Source organism: Enhydra lutris, unplaced genomic scaffold (assembly GCF_002288905.1).
Source record: "Enhydra lutris kenyoni isolate GAN:26980312 unplaced genomic scaffold, ASM228890v2 scaffoldscaffold15, whole genome shotgun sequence".
In the NCBI taxonomy this organism is placed as follows: domain Eukaryota; kingdom Metazoa; phylum Chordata; class Mammalia; order Carnivora; family Mustelidae; genus Enhydra; species Enhydra lutris.
The window spans coordinates 48635468-48652623 of record NW_019154099.1 but is presented as its reverse complement, the minus strand read 5'-3'; the positions used below and the strand labels follow the sequence as shown (position 1 = coordinate 48652623).

The following is a 17156-nucleotide window of genomic DNA, read 5'->3' as shown; positions in this document are numbered from 1 at the left end:
TGGCTCAGGTCAATGATCCCAGGGTCCTCGGATCACCCTGTGGTGGGCTCCCTGCTCAGCGGAAGGTCTGCTTCTTCCTCTCCCGCTGCCTCACCCCTCATTTCGCAGGCGCAGGTGCAAACATGCGCTCTCTCTCTCCCTCTCTCTCAAATAAATAAAATCTTTAAAATATATATATAGTTATCTGCTTCAGGAATCTGGTCAGATGAGTCACAGAAGCTAAAGAGTGACACAGAAAAGGTAACAACAAAGCCCAGTGCTTCGTTTTACAGAGTGCAAGCCACCCCAAAACATGCGCATTATCAGCCTGGTCAATCAGAAGAATGGAACCAGTCTCCAAAATAGAAGGGAACTGCCCACCACAGTAGTAGTAAAAATATGTCAAACAACAAAATCATAATTGCTTTGTTAAACTAGAATTTCATTTTTTTTTAAAGATTTATTTATTTGACAGAAAGAGAGAGCACAAGTAGGGGGAGTGGCAGGCAGAGGGAGAGGGAGAAGCAGGCTCCCCATGAGCAGACAGCCAGACGTGGGGCTCGATCCCAGGACTCCGGGATGACCAGAACCGAAGGTAGACACTGAACCAACTGAGCCTCCCACGTGCCCCCAGAATTTCATTTTAATGAGCATTATCAAGTGCAGTCTAATATCCAAGTACTTACTGAGCATCTACAATGCGCCAGGCACTAATCTAGGTATTTGGGGCAAGTGAGTAAAACAAACAAAAACCTCTGCCACTCATGGCGCTGGACATTATGGAGGGAGGAGACAGACTTAAGAAATACATAAATTATAGAGTATGGTAGGTAAAAAGTGTCATGGAAAGAGTCAAGCCATGTGAGGTCATCAGGAGTGCTGGGGTTCTCAATATTAAACAAGGTGGTCAAGGGTGGGTCTCACTGAGAAACTGACATCTGAGCAAAGACTTACTCCAAGCAAAGTGAGGAACTCACATGCAGATAGGTAGAAAAAAGAGCTTTCCAAGAAGGACCAGCTAGTGCAGGGTTCGTAAGTCAGGAGCATGGCAGGTTACATTCCAAAAAGAGCAGGGAGGCCAGGATGGCTACCCCAGAGCACCAAGGAAGACAGTCCTGTAAGAGGAGGTCAAAGAAGTAGAGGGCCTGACTGTGTGCGGCTCTGGTTTCACTCTGGGTAAAACAGGGGGCTAATGAGGAATTCTGAGTAGAATAACATGATCTGACCGTCTATGCCAATTATCGGTGTACTACCTCTCTGCTCTGAATTCATCCTTCAGTATCTGGCTTTAAAAATGGACTGGTTTTGGGGATGCCCGGGTGGCTCAGTTGTTAAGCATCTGCCTTTGGCTCTGGTCATGATCCCGGGGTCCTAGAATCGAGCCCCACATCAGGCTCCCTGCTCAGCAGGAAGGCCGCTTCTCCCTCTCCCACTCTTCCCTGCTTGTGTTCCCTCTGGCTGTGTCTCCTCTGTCAAATACATAAATACAATCTTTAAAAAAAAAAAAAAGGACTGGTTTTTAAGCATATCTTCTTCATACTGTGCACAATATTACACTCTGTCACAGTAAAATGTACCAAAGGGGCACTGCAGGAAGGACACTTTCCGGATCTTGTTGCTCTCTCTATTTTTTTCTGGCTCCTGCTGCATGGTGCATATGGGGAGGATATCCAGTGGTGCCCTATCCTAGCCATATGCCTGCAGGTCCAGTCCCTCAGCACCCTGGCAGCCTTGACTGAGCACTATCTCCCAAGGAGGACCTTATGCACTCCGGGCTGCATGCCTACAAGAGCACCCCAACTTCCCGCACACACAGCCAATCTGGGCGGACCCATACCTGAGAAAGTAATTTCCTGCTTGCTCATCTAGCGCGGACCGGCTCTAGTCCCAGCAACTCGGTCAATTTCCCCATCAGCGCTTTAGGTTGCACCTACACCTTCTCAATAAGACCCAAACCCCAGACTTGAGTAGGGGCTCCCCTCTCAGCTGGCCTTTTTTGGGGGACCATCTGTTAATCACAGAATATCCTATAGACCTTTCTTTACATCTTTATAGGTATTCTCCTATCATAACTTAACAATTCTTTATATTTAACTTTCCTCTTTTAAATTATTCTGTGGTCTCTGTTTCCTGAATGGACCCAGACTTATATACTGTTGACACTAGGGAGTGGTCCTAGCAGACAGACAAAGGTAGGTTTTGAGGACTGGTTTAGTCATGCCCTTGAGCTTGAGTGCAGTCCGAGCTCACTGTCAATGAGAAGTAAGAGGTCAGTAATCCATAGCAGGTATTAATATCAGAGTTAATCAAGAGACCATTTGTGCTTGACAGTAGTCACTTGCTAATTGGAAAACCAAGCTAACTGGAAAACCAAGGATGTTGCACATGACCCCAGTGAAAGTAGTGATGAAGGTAAGGACTGTGGTGTGGGGGATTCTTTGAAGTGCACTAGAACACTTACAGAGGGACAAAACCAACTAGCGTGAACACTCCACTCAAGTTTCCCTCTGTGAGCTTCCACAGCAGCCCTAACACAATCTCCTATTTTGGGTAGCCAAAGAGCTGATCTAGCTGAAAATCAAACACAAAGTTTAATTTAATGTGTATAGAAGGATGCATATGGAAATGAAGAAGGCAAAACATCTCTCTTTTACAGTGAGCATGATATTAAGCTATTCCGGTTGCTAAACAACACTGCCGGACAAAAAAATCAGAACAGTCATCTCTTGGGGAGGTGGGAGAAAGGACAGCCCGGGAAGGGGCAAGAGAGAACTTCCTGGGGTGATGATAATGCGCTAATCTTGACAGAGATACGGCGCACACTGGGATGTGCAAGTATCAAAACTTAGCAAACAGATATTTAAAAATATGGATAATTATACATAAATTTTACATTTAAAAAAGCTGTTGATGACAGGCATGTTAACATATTTAGGGGAATGAGTATTGGTATTATTTTGAAATGTATTTTTAGAAAAGAATTAATGGATGGACAGAGAAGACCTAGATGGATATGTGTTAAAACCAAGTATGGTAATTGTATTCATGGCAGAATCCAGGTGACAGATGCAGGAATGTACACTTAAAAATTCTTTCAACTTTGTGAAATGTTTAATAATAAAAATGTACCACATTGAGATATCACCGTACACCAGTTAGAATGGCCAAAATTAGCAAGACAGGAAACAACATGTGTTGGAGGGGATGTGGAGAAAGGGGAACCCTCTTACACTGTTGGTGGGAATGCAAGTTGGTGCAGCCTCTTTAGAGAACAGTGTGGAGATTCCTCAAGAAATTAAAAATAGAGCTTCCCTATGACCCTGCCATTGCACTACTGGGTATTTACCCCAAAGATACAGATGTAATGAAAAGAAGGGCCATCTGTACCCCAATGTTTATAGCAGCAATGGCCACGGTTGCCAAACTGTGGAAAGAACCAAGATGCCCTTCAACGGACGAATGGATAAGGAAGATGTGGTCCATATACACTATGGAGTTTTATGCCTCCATCAGAAAGGATGAATACCCAACTTTTGTAGCAACATGGACGGGACTGGAAGAGATTATGCTGAGTGAAATAAGTCAAGCAGAGAGAGTCAATTATCATATGGTTTCACTTATTTGTGGAGCATAACAAATAGCATGGAGGACATGGGGAGTTAGGAGAAGGGAGTTGGGGGAAATTGGAAGGGGAGGTGAACCATGAGAGACTATGGACTCTGAAAAACAATCTGAAGGGTTTGAAGAGGTGGGGGGGTGGGAGGTTGCGGGATCCAGGTGGTGGGTATTGGAGAGGGCACAGACTGCAGGGAGCACTGGGTGTGGTACAAAAACAAGGAATACTGTTATGCTGAAAATTAAAAAAAATAAAATAAATTAAAAAAAATAATAATAATAAAAATGTAGGAAGATATATAATATAGTGTTATGATGGGGCAACACACAGAGGATGCTGTAAGAACACAAGTTAGGGCACCTAACACCTATAGTTAAATAACACTTAAAATGCAATTTCTCAGTCACACTAGTCACAGTTTAAGTGCTGGAAAGCTAGTGATAGTACAGGACACACGGCAAACAACACAGAATATTTCTTGTCATCACAGAAAGTTCTACTGGACAACAGTGAGGGGGTTTCCTGAGGTCTCTCCGAAACCTGAAGGAAAAAAGGGAATACAGCCAACGTGAAAAGGTCTTAACAGGGGGAAAAAAACAACATTCCAAACACAAAGAACATCACATTTAAATGCCCAGTAGTAAGAGCATTAATGAGGCTTTCAGAGAAATTGAAGTCCTACATCTCAGGTAGCTCTCCTCTCTGTCATGATTTCACTTTTCTGGAGTGGGTCGCTTCAGGCATTAGGTGAGTCTCATAAACAACCGGAGGGAGAGGGGAACCATAAGGCATCCACAGTCACCAGAGCCAGGTGACATGAAGGTGATCTGACTGTGGAGTGACTACGGAAACACAGAACAGACTGCTCAGAGAAACAGGAGAGAGAAAGAAGACTACACACGGCTTACGGCGACCGTCTGGATGTGGAACCAAGTGAAGAACAGGAGTCCAGGATGCCCATGGCAGTGATGTGAGCACCGAAGGGGACCTGCCCTTCTAGTCACCAATCTACTACAGCAAGGAGCTGAAAGAAATTTACTTTATCTTGCTATTTGTCCTACTAAACAAAGTAGCTTTTTCAGCTTTCAGTGTTCCTAATTTCTGTACCATGTTTTATTTCCTTGGGTGGATGGACCAAGGATGGACCCTTCCATACATGGAAGAAAGGGAGGAAGAGTGGGGGAGGCAAGGAGGGAACCTTAACTTGATGGCCCCAAAAACTTAGGGTCCTGTTTGGGGCAACAGCATAAAGACAACTAACCTATTTAAGACTGTATGGGTAACATTTAGAGAAACTAGCTGGAATTTTCAATGGGTTTAAAATGCGAATATAGGCTCTTGCTCTGAAATTTCACTATGCAAGAAAGATTCAGAAACCAGTTATATTCTGATAGGTCCCCTGTAGTCCCACCTAATTCCATACCATCCAAAAATATAACCTGCTTTTCATAATGGAGATTATGGAAACCCATGGATTTCATTAAACAAAAGATACTGAATATACACTATGTGTAAAACTGTGGCCATAACAGAGATGAATAGGGTGGTCTTTTCCAAAGAGGCAATGAGGAGAATCCACCAGGCTTTAGCCATTTATGAGAATGTTCTAGGAAGCGGGGTTCCCAGGAGTGATCGGAGGAAGACAGGCTGTTTCTGAGCATTATACTGACCTCTCCGCAGCACACTGAAGTCTTTACAGAATACATAATATGAAGAATGGGACTGACTTCAAAGTAATCTCAAAAGGAAAATGAAAGTGTAGGTGAAACGAGATCAGCCATACGTTGATAATTTTTGAAGCTTGGCGACAGTATCCCAAGGTACACAAGGTTATTCTCCCTAGTTTGATATATTTTTAAGATTTTCCCAAATCAAGATTTTTTTAAAAATTCAAATCCCTTCAATTAAGAGAAAACCAGCAGATAAAAATCTCATACATTAAAAAAAATGTTTTGAAGTAGACCACAGGGACTAGATCAGGACAGCCAACTGAGAACATGAGCCTACCTCCCAATGTGCTCAAATTCCAGAAATGACAGAAGTTATTTAAAGAATAAATTCATAACCTCATAGGAGAGAGCGGGGGATGACTTCCAAAAGAGGAGGGCCATCAGAAAAACAGAAATTTCAGGTTGGGGGGTGGGGTGGCGAACACACACAGAAAGGACTGGATAGGGTTAGTGGGCAAAATCCCATCCAAACACCTTCCTGGGGGAAGCATGCCATGGAGGTGGATGCAGTTCTCCAAGTGCTCCAAACTCAGATACAAGGAAAAGGAAGAGACCCTTGGATTTCCCAGCCTCCAGCCAGGCAATCGGTCTTCTCCCACAACCAGTATTCACAGATTGGCAATGGGCAATTCTGAAATTTACAAAGATGACAAAATCAATCTTTAAGAAACTAACACCAAATAAGAGAATTAAGGGGGAAAAATTCGTGGGACAAATCGTTAAAAAAAATTCTAAAAATGAATATAACCGACATTCTTACAACTTCAAACAATGTAGCACTCATAAAAACCAGACCTAGTATTTACGCACTTACTGCTCCTGCAGTGGTTAAAAGGTAATTTCTAAATGCCTTGACAAGCTGCCAGAGGAAAGGAGGAGGAGGACTAATATAGACAGAGGGTCAAACAAGTCTCCCCTGAGAAGATAATGTTTGAGTTAAAAGACAACAGAGCTGGAGGGGGACGTGGGAGGTCCGGATGGTGGCGGCGGAAGGATCCTGAAGGACCCGTACCTCCAGCAACCCAAAATACGACCAGGCAAAGAGCACAAAGCAAGTGCAAAGCAAGCTCATCTTCAAGGAATCAAAAAGAGCCTCCAGCATGTTAGGAAAGATAGAGGATACGGGCAAGGTAGATCACACTGGGCCTTTCAGGCCCTAGTAAGAAACTTACAGTTTATTCTAAGTAAAAAGAGACATCATTAGAATGGGTTTTATCAAGGAACTCACTATGTGATTTACATTTTAAAAAGATCCCATGGGGCTGTGTGGCCACAGGGGGGAAGAGATTCAAAGCAGGCCAGGATGGAAAGAAGGGTGGGGGTGTGAACTAAGCGTAGCAAGTGGCCTAACAGTATGCGCACTCTGACTTTACGCTTTAACTATATATACACATATGGTGTAATTCTATATTAACTTTTTCCACAAAAATGTATCAACGTGCTACTAATACAGTAAAAATTTAATAAAGCAAACTGAGGAATGTGTTTGTTAACGATGTTCCTGATTGAAAAATCACTTGCAATTAAAAACTCTTAATATTTGTAAACACTACAGACATAACATATTTTACAATTAATCAGGCAATTAAGTCAGGAAAGACAAGCAAAATAACCTCTTCTCCTTTCAGCAACTGTGAAGCTGGGGAGATTCGGGCCCAGATGTCATTGCCTCCTACCCTTTGAACTTTCTCCAAAGCATCCTGATAAAATGGCTTTATCCCCCTAAAACAACAAAACCCTGACTCAAATGTTTTTGTTAAACTATAGTTCAATGGGACAGCATTATAATCAGATACTGCAGAGAATATGGGTGATAAACAATACTTATCCTTTGAGATTCTAAAATATTTATGAATAAATTGACAACATGTATGATAGTTTCAAAATAATTCAAGGGTATAGATAAAATAAGATCAGTCGATTCAGTAATTGTTAAAGTTAGGAGATGGGATGGGACCTGGGGGTTCATATACCATTCCCTCCTTTTGTAAATGTGTGACATTTTCCATAATAAAATTATATTAAATCTCCTTAAGGAACTAAGGGTGGGGGTATTAAAAGAGTTAAAGATAGCTCATTTTTATTTTTTAAAGATAATTTCTAATATGAACTATCCATCCATAAACATTTATAGTTCCTAGTATAAAAACAAAAATCTGTGTATTACTCATGTTGAGAGAAACGTGTATGGCAACTATGGTAAATTACACTAGAGAATGACTAAGAATCAAGTAAGAATGATGAAAGCATTGTATATGATCTCTGGAACAATTCAGCCTATTACAGGGAGTACAAGTAATCACAGGGGCATGTTGATGGGATTCTGTGTATTCTCAAAATTCAGGGGGTAGGAAGGGAATAGTGTTCAAAATAGCATGAAGCTTTCAAACATTTCCCTATTACATTTTCTCAAAGGAAACATCAGATCAATGCACTGAATAGAGGAGTCCAGATTGCCTGAAGAAGGAAGAAATTTTGGTATGAGATAAACTATTAGTCAAAATGCTTTCATTATCTAACTATGAAAATGTCGGCCAGGAAAAATGTAACACAGAAGAAATTAAGAATCTATTATGTGCTAGATACTTTCAGTGTCATAATTTCACTTAATTTTCACAATAACCATAGAAATAAGCATCTTCCACACTCTTGTAACTCAGGAAACTAAGACTCCAGCCCATCCCGCTAGCACACTCATGGTAACTGCCAAAACAAGATTCAATTCCAAAGCCCAACTTTGTTTTCAGCACAGCCCATGATCTTTCCCCTATAATCCAGGCTAGCTGCTTAAGTTACTAAGCCGTGTATGCTTCTCTCATTCAACCCATCATTTAATAGAACATTCTAGCAGAATGGTTTGCAACCTCTGAGGTTCATTTGAACCTAAGTCTAGTGGGAGGGAAGAAAGCATTTGCCAAGTTCTTTGAACTGTCAGATCAAGCTATTTCAAGACAGACATTCCTCACTGAGAGTCATCGTGGTTTCCTGTTTTCACAATGCTTGGAAGGAACCAGAGCTCAACCCACTGGCTCTCCACCACCTCCTCACAGCTCCCTCAGAGGACCCCTCCTTAGCCACCCATCACAATCACACATTCCTCTCGCAGATGCACCAAAACTGTAACCAGGAATCAGAGACACCATCAACTGCCAGATCAACCTGGAGGTCTATGCCTCCTACGTCTACCTCTCCATGTCTTGCTGCTATGACCCCCAGTGGTGTAGCTTTGAAGAACTTTGCCAAATATTTTCTTGACCAATCTCAAGAGAGGGGACATGCTTGAGAAAGTGAGGAAGCTGCAGACCAACAAGGTGGCCAAATCCCAAATTCTTCAGGATATCAAGAAACCAAACATGGTAACTGGGAGAGCAGGCTAAATGCAATGGTGGGTGCAAGTGTTACCACTGGAAAAAAGCATCAGTCTGTCACTACTAGAACCGCACCAACTGGTCACTGACAAATATGACCCCGTTTGTCACATTCATTGGCATTCATTACTTGAATCAGCAGGTAAAATCCATAAAGAATGGGGACCCCGGAATCCGGTATGGCAGAGTATATCTCTTTGATAAGCTTATCCTGGGAGATAGGACAATCGGCGGCCATGGATCAGACAGGAATCAGCCATGGGGTGGACTTCTCTGGTCATCAAGGCCAGGCATGCACGCTGGGGTGACTTTTAACTTTTCTCTAAATTGTACCAAAACATGCACTTAAAGGTATTTCATTTGTATTATTCCTTCAAATAAAATTTGGTATGATCCCCAAAAATGTTATGTCATACTGTCACCCCAAAAGTTAAATTACTCTTCAAACTAAATTTCTCTTACCTTCTAGGATTAAAAGAGGTATCCAGCGTTTCTGTCCCTTCCGAATAAAACTCAGATCTTTATTACATTACAATTGTATCCAATATAACTTCCGTTTAATGTGATAAGTAAATAAAACCTCCTCTAAGAAAATTTTCCACGGCCTACCCCATCCCCAGGAATCATCCAGCAAGAATTATTCCTTCAGATCACATGTCCACAACAGATTCTGCCACAGTGTAAGTGTTGTCGTCCAGGCTCCTTTCTCCCGGCAAGAGACGGTGCGCCTCCTAACTGGGAGCTCCCCCACGTCCCTGCAAATCCAGCACCCACGCTGCTGCCAGAGCAAATCTCCCAAAATGCACTCGGAATAAAAATTAGGCAGTATTTTCACATCACTGGCTACACTCAGTCTAGATCTAAGGGCAAACAACACCCTTCGTGATCAGATCTCATGTGGGTCCAACCTCATCACCCCTCACTCCTCCACCCCTTACTCTGCACTCCTAGACCATCATGACCTGGTTGTACTTCCCTAAACAGACTATATGCTCACGCCACATCACTTTGCATTTGCTGTTCCATGAAAAGACCTTCCCCATTCTTGTCCCCCTGGGAAATTTCTACTCCTCCATCAGGATTCTGCTCTCAAATGCTGGTTCCTCTGTGAGACCTCCCCTAACTACTGCAGTGAGAGGGTGGGGAAGCGCCTTCTGGGCTCCAATGACATCTCCACACTCACAAGCACATGACTCCACCTCAACATACTGACCTTCACAGTTTGCCAGCCTCTCGCAATTCCTGACACCCCAATCCAGACAAAAAATGAGTGTGAGATTAGAAATCATCTTTTCTTCTTGGTATCACCCAGTTCAGTACCCTGCACAAGGTGGACATTCAATAGTCACTGAACGAATATAACTATCTTCCTTCTTACTTAAAAGTATCACCAGTCATCCGAATATCAGAACGGATGTCTGGTTGTTCTGGTTCCTCCAGCAAGGGCTCAACTACCTGAAGGTTTCCCAGGCAGCTGCAGATCTGAAACAATTCTGTCTGCAGATTATTCAATACAACCCCTTATTGACTGGAGTAACTTCAAGTAGGAATCCCTTCAGGCCCCGAAAAGTCTCTTTTTGTAGTAAAATGAATCTTTGGATGGTTTTCTAAACCACTTTTCATGAACCGGTGAATATTCAAAGGAGAACTAAATTTAAAGCCTGTATAAAAGCTTATCCCTAAACAGGTGCCACATGAAACTTCTTTTGTCAGTCCTTATATCTACCTCTCTGAATTCTCATAAATTTCTGTTTCACAAGGGTAATTATCTTACATACACTGAGAGCAACATACAATAAAATACAAGTTTACAAAAAAGAATAGAATCCAAGATACATAATAACAATTATCAAATCAAACATACTACCAAAGATTCATAAGACATTAATATATAAAAAGAAAAAATTATTTGTAAGTTGTGGTGGCTGTTATAGTATCTCAACCTTATTCTGAGTCATGGATACTTTTTTATTCCTTTGCCACATGCTGGGAGACAGTGGCAAGAGCTATCTCCTACTTTCTAAGAGCTAAAGAAACCAAACATCATACCTAATCAGCATTGAACAGTACGTTTCTCCTTAGATGAGCATGACCATAGATCAACAAAATATACAGGAAGTGTAAGGAAAAAAGTGGAATAGCTAAGTCTTTTTATGAAGTTAGTATACGAGAATCCACCACATTTTGGCAAGCAAGAATAAATAATTTAAAGAAATGTAAAGTTGAGGAATGCCTGCGTGGCTCAGTTGTTTAAGCATCTGCTTTCCAGTCAAGTCATGATCCCAGCATCCTGGGATCGGGTCCTGCATTCTCCCTCTACCTGCCACCCCCCCAGTTTGTGTGCTCGCTCGCTCTCTCTCTCTCTCTCTGCATATAAATAAAATCTTAAAAAAAAAAAAAAAAGAAAAGAAATGTAAAGTTGAGGGGTTAAGAATATGATGTGGTGAGAGTCACAATCAAGAGTCAAAGAACAAGAATGAAAAAGGCAGGAACCAGTGGTCAAAGATACTAAGGCTCAAGCTAAGGCCAGGTGATACAGCAAGTAGCAAGCCCAGGGGCGTTATTCAGATTGGAGCACTTAGAATGTGAAGGGCAGGAGGGGCTCCTGGCTGGCTCAGTAGGTAGAGTGTGCGACTCTTGATCTTGGGGTTGGCGTTTGAGCCCCATGTTGGGTGTAGAGATTACTAAAAATAAAATCTTAAAAAAAAAAAAAAAAAAAAAAGGAAGATTGTGATGGATGAGGAGAACCCAAAGATCATCCTACAAAGGCATATAAGACAAAAAAGACAAAATACTGTCCATAAAAGATCTGATCCGAATCCAAGATTCAAGCAAGATGGGGTAGAGCGTAAAAGAAGTGGAAAAAGTGGAAATTAGCCACAGAAAGAGCAAGAAGTACATTATCTTAGTAATTCCATAGTCTACCAAGGACCGATGACAAAACCGTTTCAAGAAAAATACACTGAGCTGGAAACCCTAAGTATCTCTTTCTAGTCACTATGACCCAAAAAGCGGCTGAGCCAAACTGCAAGGAAGAAAAGGCTGAGCAGTTGCGTGGTACATCTGAACTAAATGTCTGCACTGAAATCTTCCCGGGTGAAGTAGGAAAATAAAACCTATTATAACCAGGTTTGCTCAATTTCAGTGGGCATTACTTGTCTTTGCTTCAATTAACTGTGAACGCATAAATGTTGTGAGGGGATCCCTTGAGTTTCAACATAGAAAATAAATTTAGAAGAGTCCATGTGGAAAAAAAACAGCTTAAACAGTCAACTTCACTCACTCATTTAAAAAATATTTATGCATATCCACTTCATGTCAATGTGTTTCAGGTACAAAGACAAGAGCTCTTTCCACAAATCTTATATTCTAGAGAGAACAGGAAAGAAAAGTAAATGAGATAATTCAGACAATGTGAAGATGTAATAAGTAAATTCAAAAAGGTAAACAGACTATTAACGAAGGAGAGAGTCCTTTTTACACAGTGTGTCGGGAAAGGCCTCTCTGAAATATGACTATTCATTTGAAGACATCAGGTGAAACTTTCCAGACTGTGGGGACAGCAAGAATCAGTCAGAAATGAGGTTGGCATTTGGAAGTAAAAGAAATTGGTGTGGGGGCACCTGGATGGCTCACCTGGTTAAGCATCAGACTCTCGATTTTGGCTCAGGTCATGATCTTGGGGTCAAGAGCCCCACAAAAGGTTCTACGCTAGGCATGGAGCCTGCTTGAGATTCTCTCTCTCCCTCTCTCTGCCCCTCCCCAACCAACCCACACCACCCCTGCTCTCTCCCTCTCTAAAAAATAACAATAATAATAATAAAGAAGTTGGTGCAGTGGGAAGTGGTGGGTGAGAGGAAGACTAAGGTAAGAGGTGTAAGTAGGTAGGAATCAGATAGTAAGGCTTTGCAGTTATCAGTGCAGTACGTGATGAAAAGAGAACAGAGATGAGGAAATAGAGACTATCAACTCTTCAAAGTCCTGCTCTCTAGAGAAGCAAAGACACAGTTCAGTAGCTGAAGGGACACATGACATCAAAGTAGTTTAGGATGGAAACCCTACAGCACGCTGGAATGCTGATGCCAACGATCCCACAGAGAGAAACAAAGTGATGACACAGGAGAGAAATGATAACTATAGGAACAATATTTTCAAGAGATGAGAGAAAATGGAATCCAGGACATAAGTAGAGGTACTGGATTTTGCCAGGAATAGAGATGCTTTATCTATTTTAATATAAGAAAACTAGCAGACTGGGTATGAATATAGGTAGACTAGGGACCTCAGTGGAAGAAAGAAAAGGAAACTGCCCAGTGGTGGCTTTCATTCTCTCGAATAAAGACAAGGTCTAAAAGAATGAGGTAGAGAGAGAGGAAAGGGGGTTACATTGGAGATTTAAGGAGAGAAGAGGTCTGAAATGCTGATTTTCAGGAACAGACATACTAGGGAATTATAAGAATGCTGGCAGTATTGAATGTGCATTTGAAATTGAGATGATGTGCTCACGATGTGCTCAGTCAGCAAGGTTATCTGCGATTTTCTCCAGCCATGTTCAACTCTGAGGTATAACAAGCAAGTTGGCCAAGTTGGGTTTCACGGATGTCGAATTGTGCCACGTGAGTAAAACAAAAGCATACAGGGGCGAGGAAATTAAAGGGCGTTTGCAGTGGCGAGACTACAGGGTGGACCCATAAATCTAAACTGAGGCAAGAGGGGAGAGGACATGCGTGCCTCGCAAAGCATGTCTTACATCGCTAAGAGGTCTGTAAACTCCTTGAAAAACCATGAGTTCTGTACTACATCTCACCAGAAAGCACTGTAGAGTAAGACTCTACTACTGATTCTCATATTCCAGAACTCCAAATGACACAAACTTATCAGATGTACAAAACAAAAAAATTAACCATCTTTTAAAACCAGCTTTCTAAAGACCTTGAAAGAAAAATAAATCTGCAGTTGAAATGTCTTAGTTCGGGGCGCCTGGGTGGCTCAGTTGGTTAAGCAACTGCCTTCCGCTCAGGTCATGATCCTGCGGTCCTGGGATCTAATGCTGCATCTGGCTCCTTGCTCAGTAGGAAGTCTGCCTCTTCCTCTGACTCTCCCCTTCTCGTGCTCTCCCTCTCTCTCGCTTTCAAATAAATAAATAAGATCTTTAGAAAGAAAGAAAGGAAGGAAGGAAGGAAGGAAGAAAGGAAAAAGAAAGAAAGAAATGTCTTAGTTCTAAAGAGCAGATGACTGGGTTCCCATATTTCTATATAAACAAAGATAGACCACAGGACATTAATCAAAGGAAAACCATGACAAAAGAAATTAATCTTAACCACAATTAGTTCACTTCGCAGAACAACAACCTGTCCCACAGAATCAAAATTACTGCATTTCAGGCCCTTGTTCAGCAAATGCTAGGTAGTCAAGTGAACTGGAACATTTATACTACTAACTATAGCCTAACACATTAAAAGAACCCCAAGAGTTATCTAACCATCTGCTAAAACACTGTGTGTATAAATTACAGAAAGTCATTCATTTTTCCTACTTTATTTTTTCTTTACAAATTTAAATAATGCCAGAAAAATCCCAGAGAAGAAAAAAGAAACTTTCAGTAGGTTAGATGAACATAAAAATGATCAATATCATTTATACCTAAAGATTTCCAACTATCCTTTACCTGTGGCCAAACAAATGGTTTAGTCAGGTCAGTTCAGTGAAATAAAGAAAAACTGGGTCCAGGAAGCATGTTAAGGAAGAAAAAAAAAAGATAAAAGGAGGTCTGGTTCCCAGGCTGTGCTCCTACTTATAGCACCAAACAGAACAAACCATTAACAAAGAATTAAAATAGCTACGTTATCTGTAACACGAGAATACTAGATACTACTAAAGTTGTCTTTCTGCTCCAAAAATTCTATTCCTAACCTAGTGCTTTGGACTTCTTCCAAAGGCCTTTTTGAAAGAGGGTGCTAAAAGATGTAGTCTTTCAATTCATAAGACTATTACATAGTCTCTTTGTCTGGATCACAATTAACAGAAAAGCCTGGGGGGGGAAGACAACCAAAGACGAATATTTTTAAATCAGAAAAAAACCAGGCCAACTAAGCTAATTGCTGGTGACCCTCTCCGTCACATGCAACTCTGTGTTTCACACTCATTATTCTCACACCCTTCTTCATTTCCCTTCCCTCTGAACCTCAGACCTATATCCCCCTAGAGGACTGGGAGGTTCCTGAAACCAAACACAACTTATTTTGGAAAACAGAAGTTAACAGTTTGTCAATTCAGGTCAAAGGTTCTTTCTTACCTTTATATCCGCATCACCAAATTTAGTGTCTAGTACATGCAGACACCTAATTTTACTCCTCTATATGACTTATTAGACCAGTGATTCTCACCAGTGATCACTTTTTAGAAATGCGAAATTTCAGGTCCCACCCACACCTACTGAATCAGAAACGGCTGTTTTAAAGCGCACTCTGTCTTAAAAAGCCCTCCAGTTAAGATTCTGATACACACTCAAGTTTGAGAACCACTGTATTAAACATGCCAGGAAATCACCTCATTATTGCCAGTGGCAAACAAACCAAAAAAAAAAAAAAAAAAAGAAAGAAAGAAAGAAAAAAAAGCCGATTTTTTTTTTAACCCCTCAGCGGCCACTGCTACAAATGCTGGGGCCCATATCATACTATCAACCAGTTCATTTCTGCCTCCCACCTGCACACAAGATGACCTTAAGAGTCAAATAACTGGGGGCACCTGGGTGGCTCAGTGGGTTAAAGCCTCTGCCTTCCGCTCGGGTCGTGATCCCAGGGTCCTGGGATGGAGCCCCGCATCGGACTCTGCTCGGCGGGGAGACTGCTTCCTCCTCTCTCTCTCTGCCTGCCTCTCTGCCTACTTGTGATCTCTGTCAAGTAAATAAATAAAATCTTAAAAAAAAAAAAAAAGAAAAGAAAATATGGGGTAATCAGGAGAACACCAATATTAACAATGCCATGAATGAGACCCAAAATGTGAAGCATATTACTTTTTTTTTTTTAAGTTGAGAATTTCGAGGGGATTTTACCATCAACAATTCCCAACTGTGGTTCCTCACTCCCTCCACATCTAACATTAAACCTCATACTGAAATGTGTGACCTCCTTGACTAACGAGCCCTTTTCATAGGAATGAAAGTAGATCAGTGCATGTGATCTATCATCACACTCGAATATTTCTTGCAGTCATTAGGCTGGGAACATTAGTTCAGGTGGCACTTTAAGCTCTCATTCCTACGGCTCCCGGGGACATCTGAGATGGGACAGCCCTCTGCTTTTGCTATTCTGTTAGAGGAGCCAGCAATGCAATATGCGGGACTCCAGCACAATTCAAGCGTTCCGAACTTTTTCAGGGGACCTTTTTCCAGAGAACTCGGAAGAGGAAAGTCAGCCCTAAGTTCAAGGACACCACGCTGCGAGTAGTAAAACCACAAACTTCGCGCCTTGCCCTCCGGGAGCTTTAATTCCAGCATCGGCTCCTTAACGCACCAACCTAACAACTTCTATCCGCGACACCCAGTAACGCGAGGATTACTCAACTTTTAACAGTCAACACGGCTGACCCTCCACTAAGCGCAGCCCGACACGCTCCCCCCTCCCCCGGAACTCCGGAGCGAAAGAAGCCTCCCCTTCGTCCACCTTCACTGCCTCCCACCACCACCGACCCAGTGTCCCCAGGCGCCTAGCGCGGGTCCCGAGCAAGGCTGGGACCCGACGGCTGCTCCGGCCTCCGCGTCCCAGGACACTCCAGGAGTCGCTGCCGGGTACCCCGCGCCCCCCCGCACCCCCCCCCCACCCCCCATGACCCCGCTCCTCCCTCCGAACCCGCCCGTCCCAGCCGGGCGGCCCGCCGGTCCCACCACCTCTTCCCCAAACGAACCCGGAACCGGGCGCCGACCCCCGCCCAGGGGCGGGCTGAGGCCCAGTCGGGCCGCGCGGACTCCCCGGCTCCCGCCCGGCCGCCCGGGCCGCCCCGAGACTCGCGCCCGGATGCAGGCGGGGAAGCGCCAGGGGGCCTGGGCCGGGCGCCCGCTCCCCCAGCCAGGGCAGGGCAGGACTCACCTTCGTACTGCAGGTCCACCAGGACCAGCAGGAAGGGGAACACCGAGCCCAGCCGGCTGGTCACAGAGCCGGGGGCCACCATGTCCGAGGGCGCGGGCAGTGAGGAGGAGAGAGGGTGCGGGGCCCACCAGCCCCGCCGGCGCTCAGGCTGCAGCTGCGCCGGCCCGCCGTCGGCTCTCGCTCAGGCCTAAGCAGCAGCTGGCGCCCAGCAGAGGAAGGCAAGCGGTGGGCGGGGCCCGGGGACGCTACGCCCCACGCGCCGGCACCGCCCAATCGCCTTCTTCCCGGCCGCTCTCCTACTGGGTTCGCCGGGGTCGTGGTTCGCGCTGATAGGCTGCGGGGACCGCTGCCCCGCCCCATCTCTGATAGGACAACG

General features: G+C 43.4%; 1 protein-coding gene across 1 annotated transcript in view; it reads right to left on the bottom strand.

The window, feature by feature from the left end:
• The window catches only part of LOC111146959 (DnaJ heat shock protein family (Hsp40) member C3), a 62013-nt gene extending 45064 nt beyond the window's left edge, over window positions 1–16949 (bottom strand). Inside the window, exon 1 of the mRNA XM_022502719.1 lies at window positions 16781–16949. Coding sequence (XP_022358427.1) covers window positions 16781–16862 — 82 coding nt within the window. The 5' untranslated portion in view covers window positions 16863–16949. The remainder of the gene's footprint in view (window positions 1–16780) is intronic.
• Between the last annotated feature and the right edge of the window lie 207 nt (window positions 16950–17156).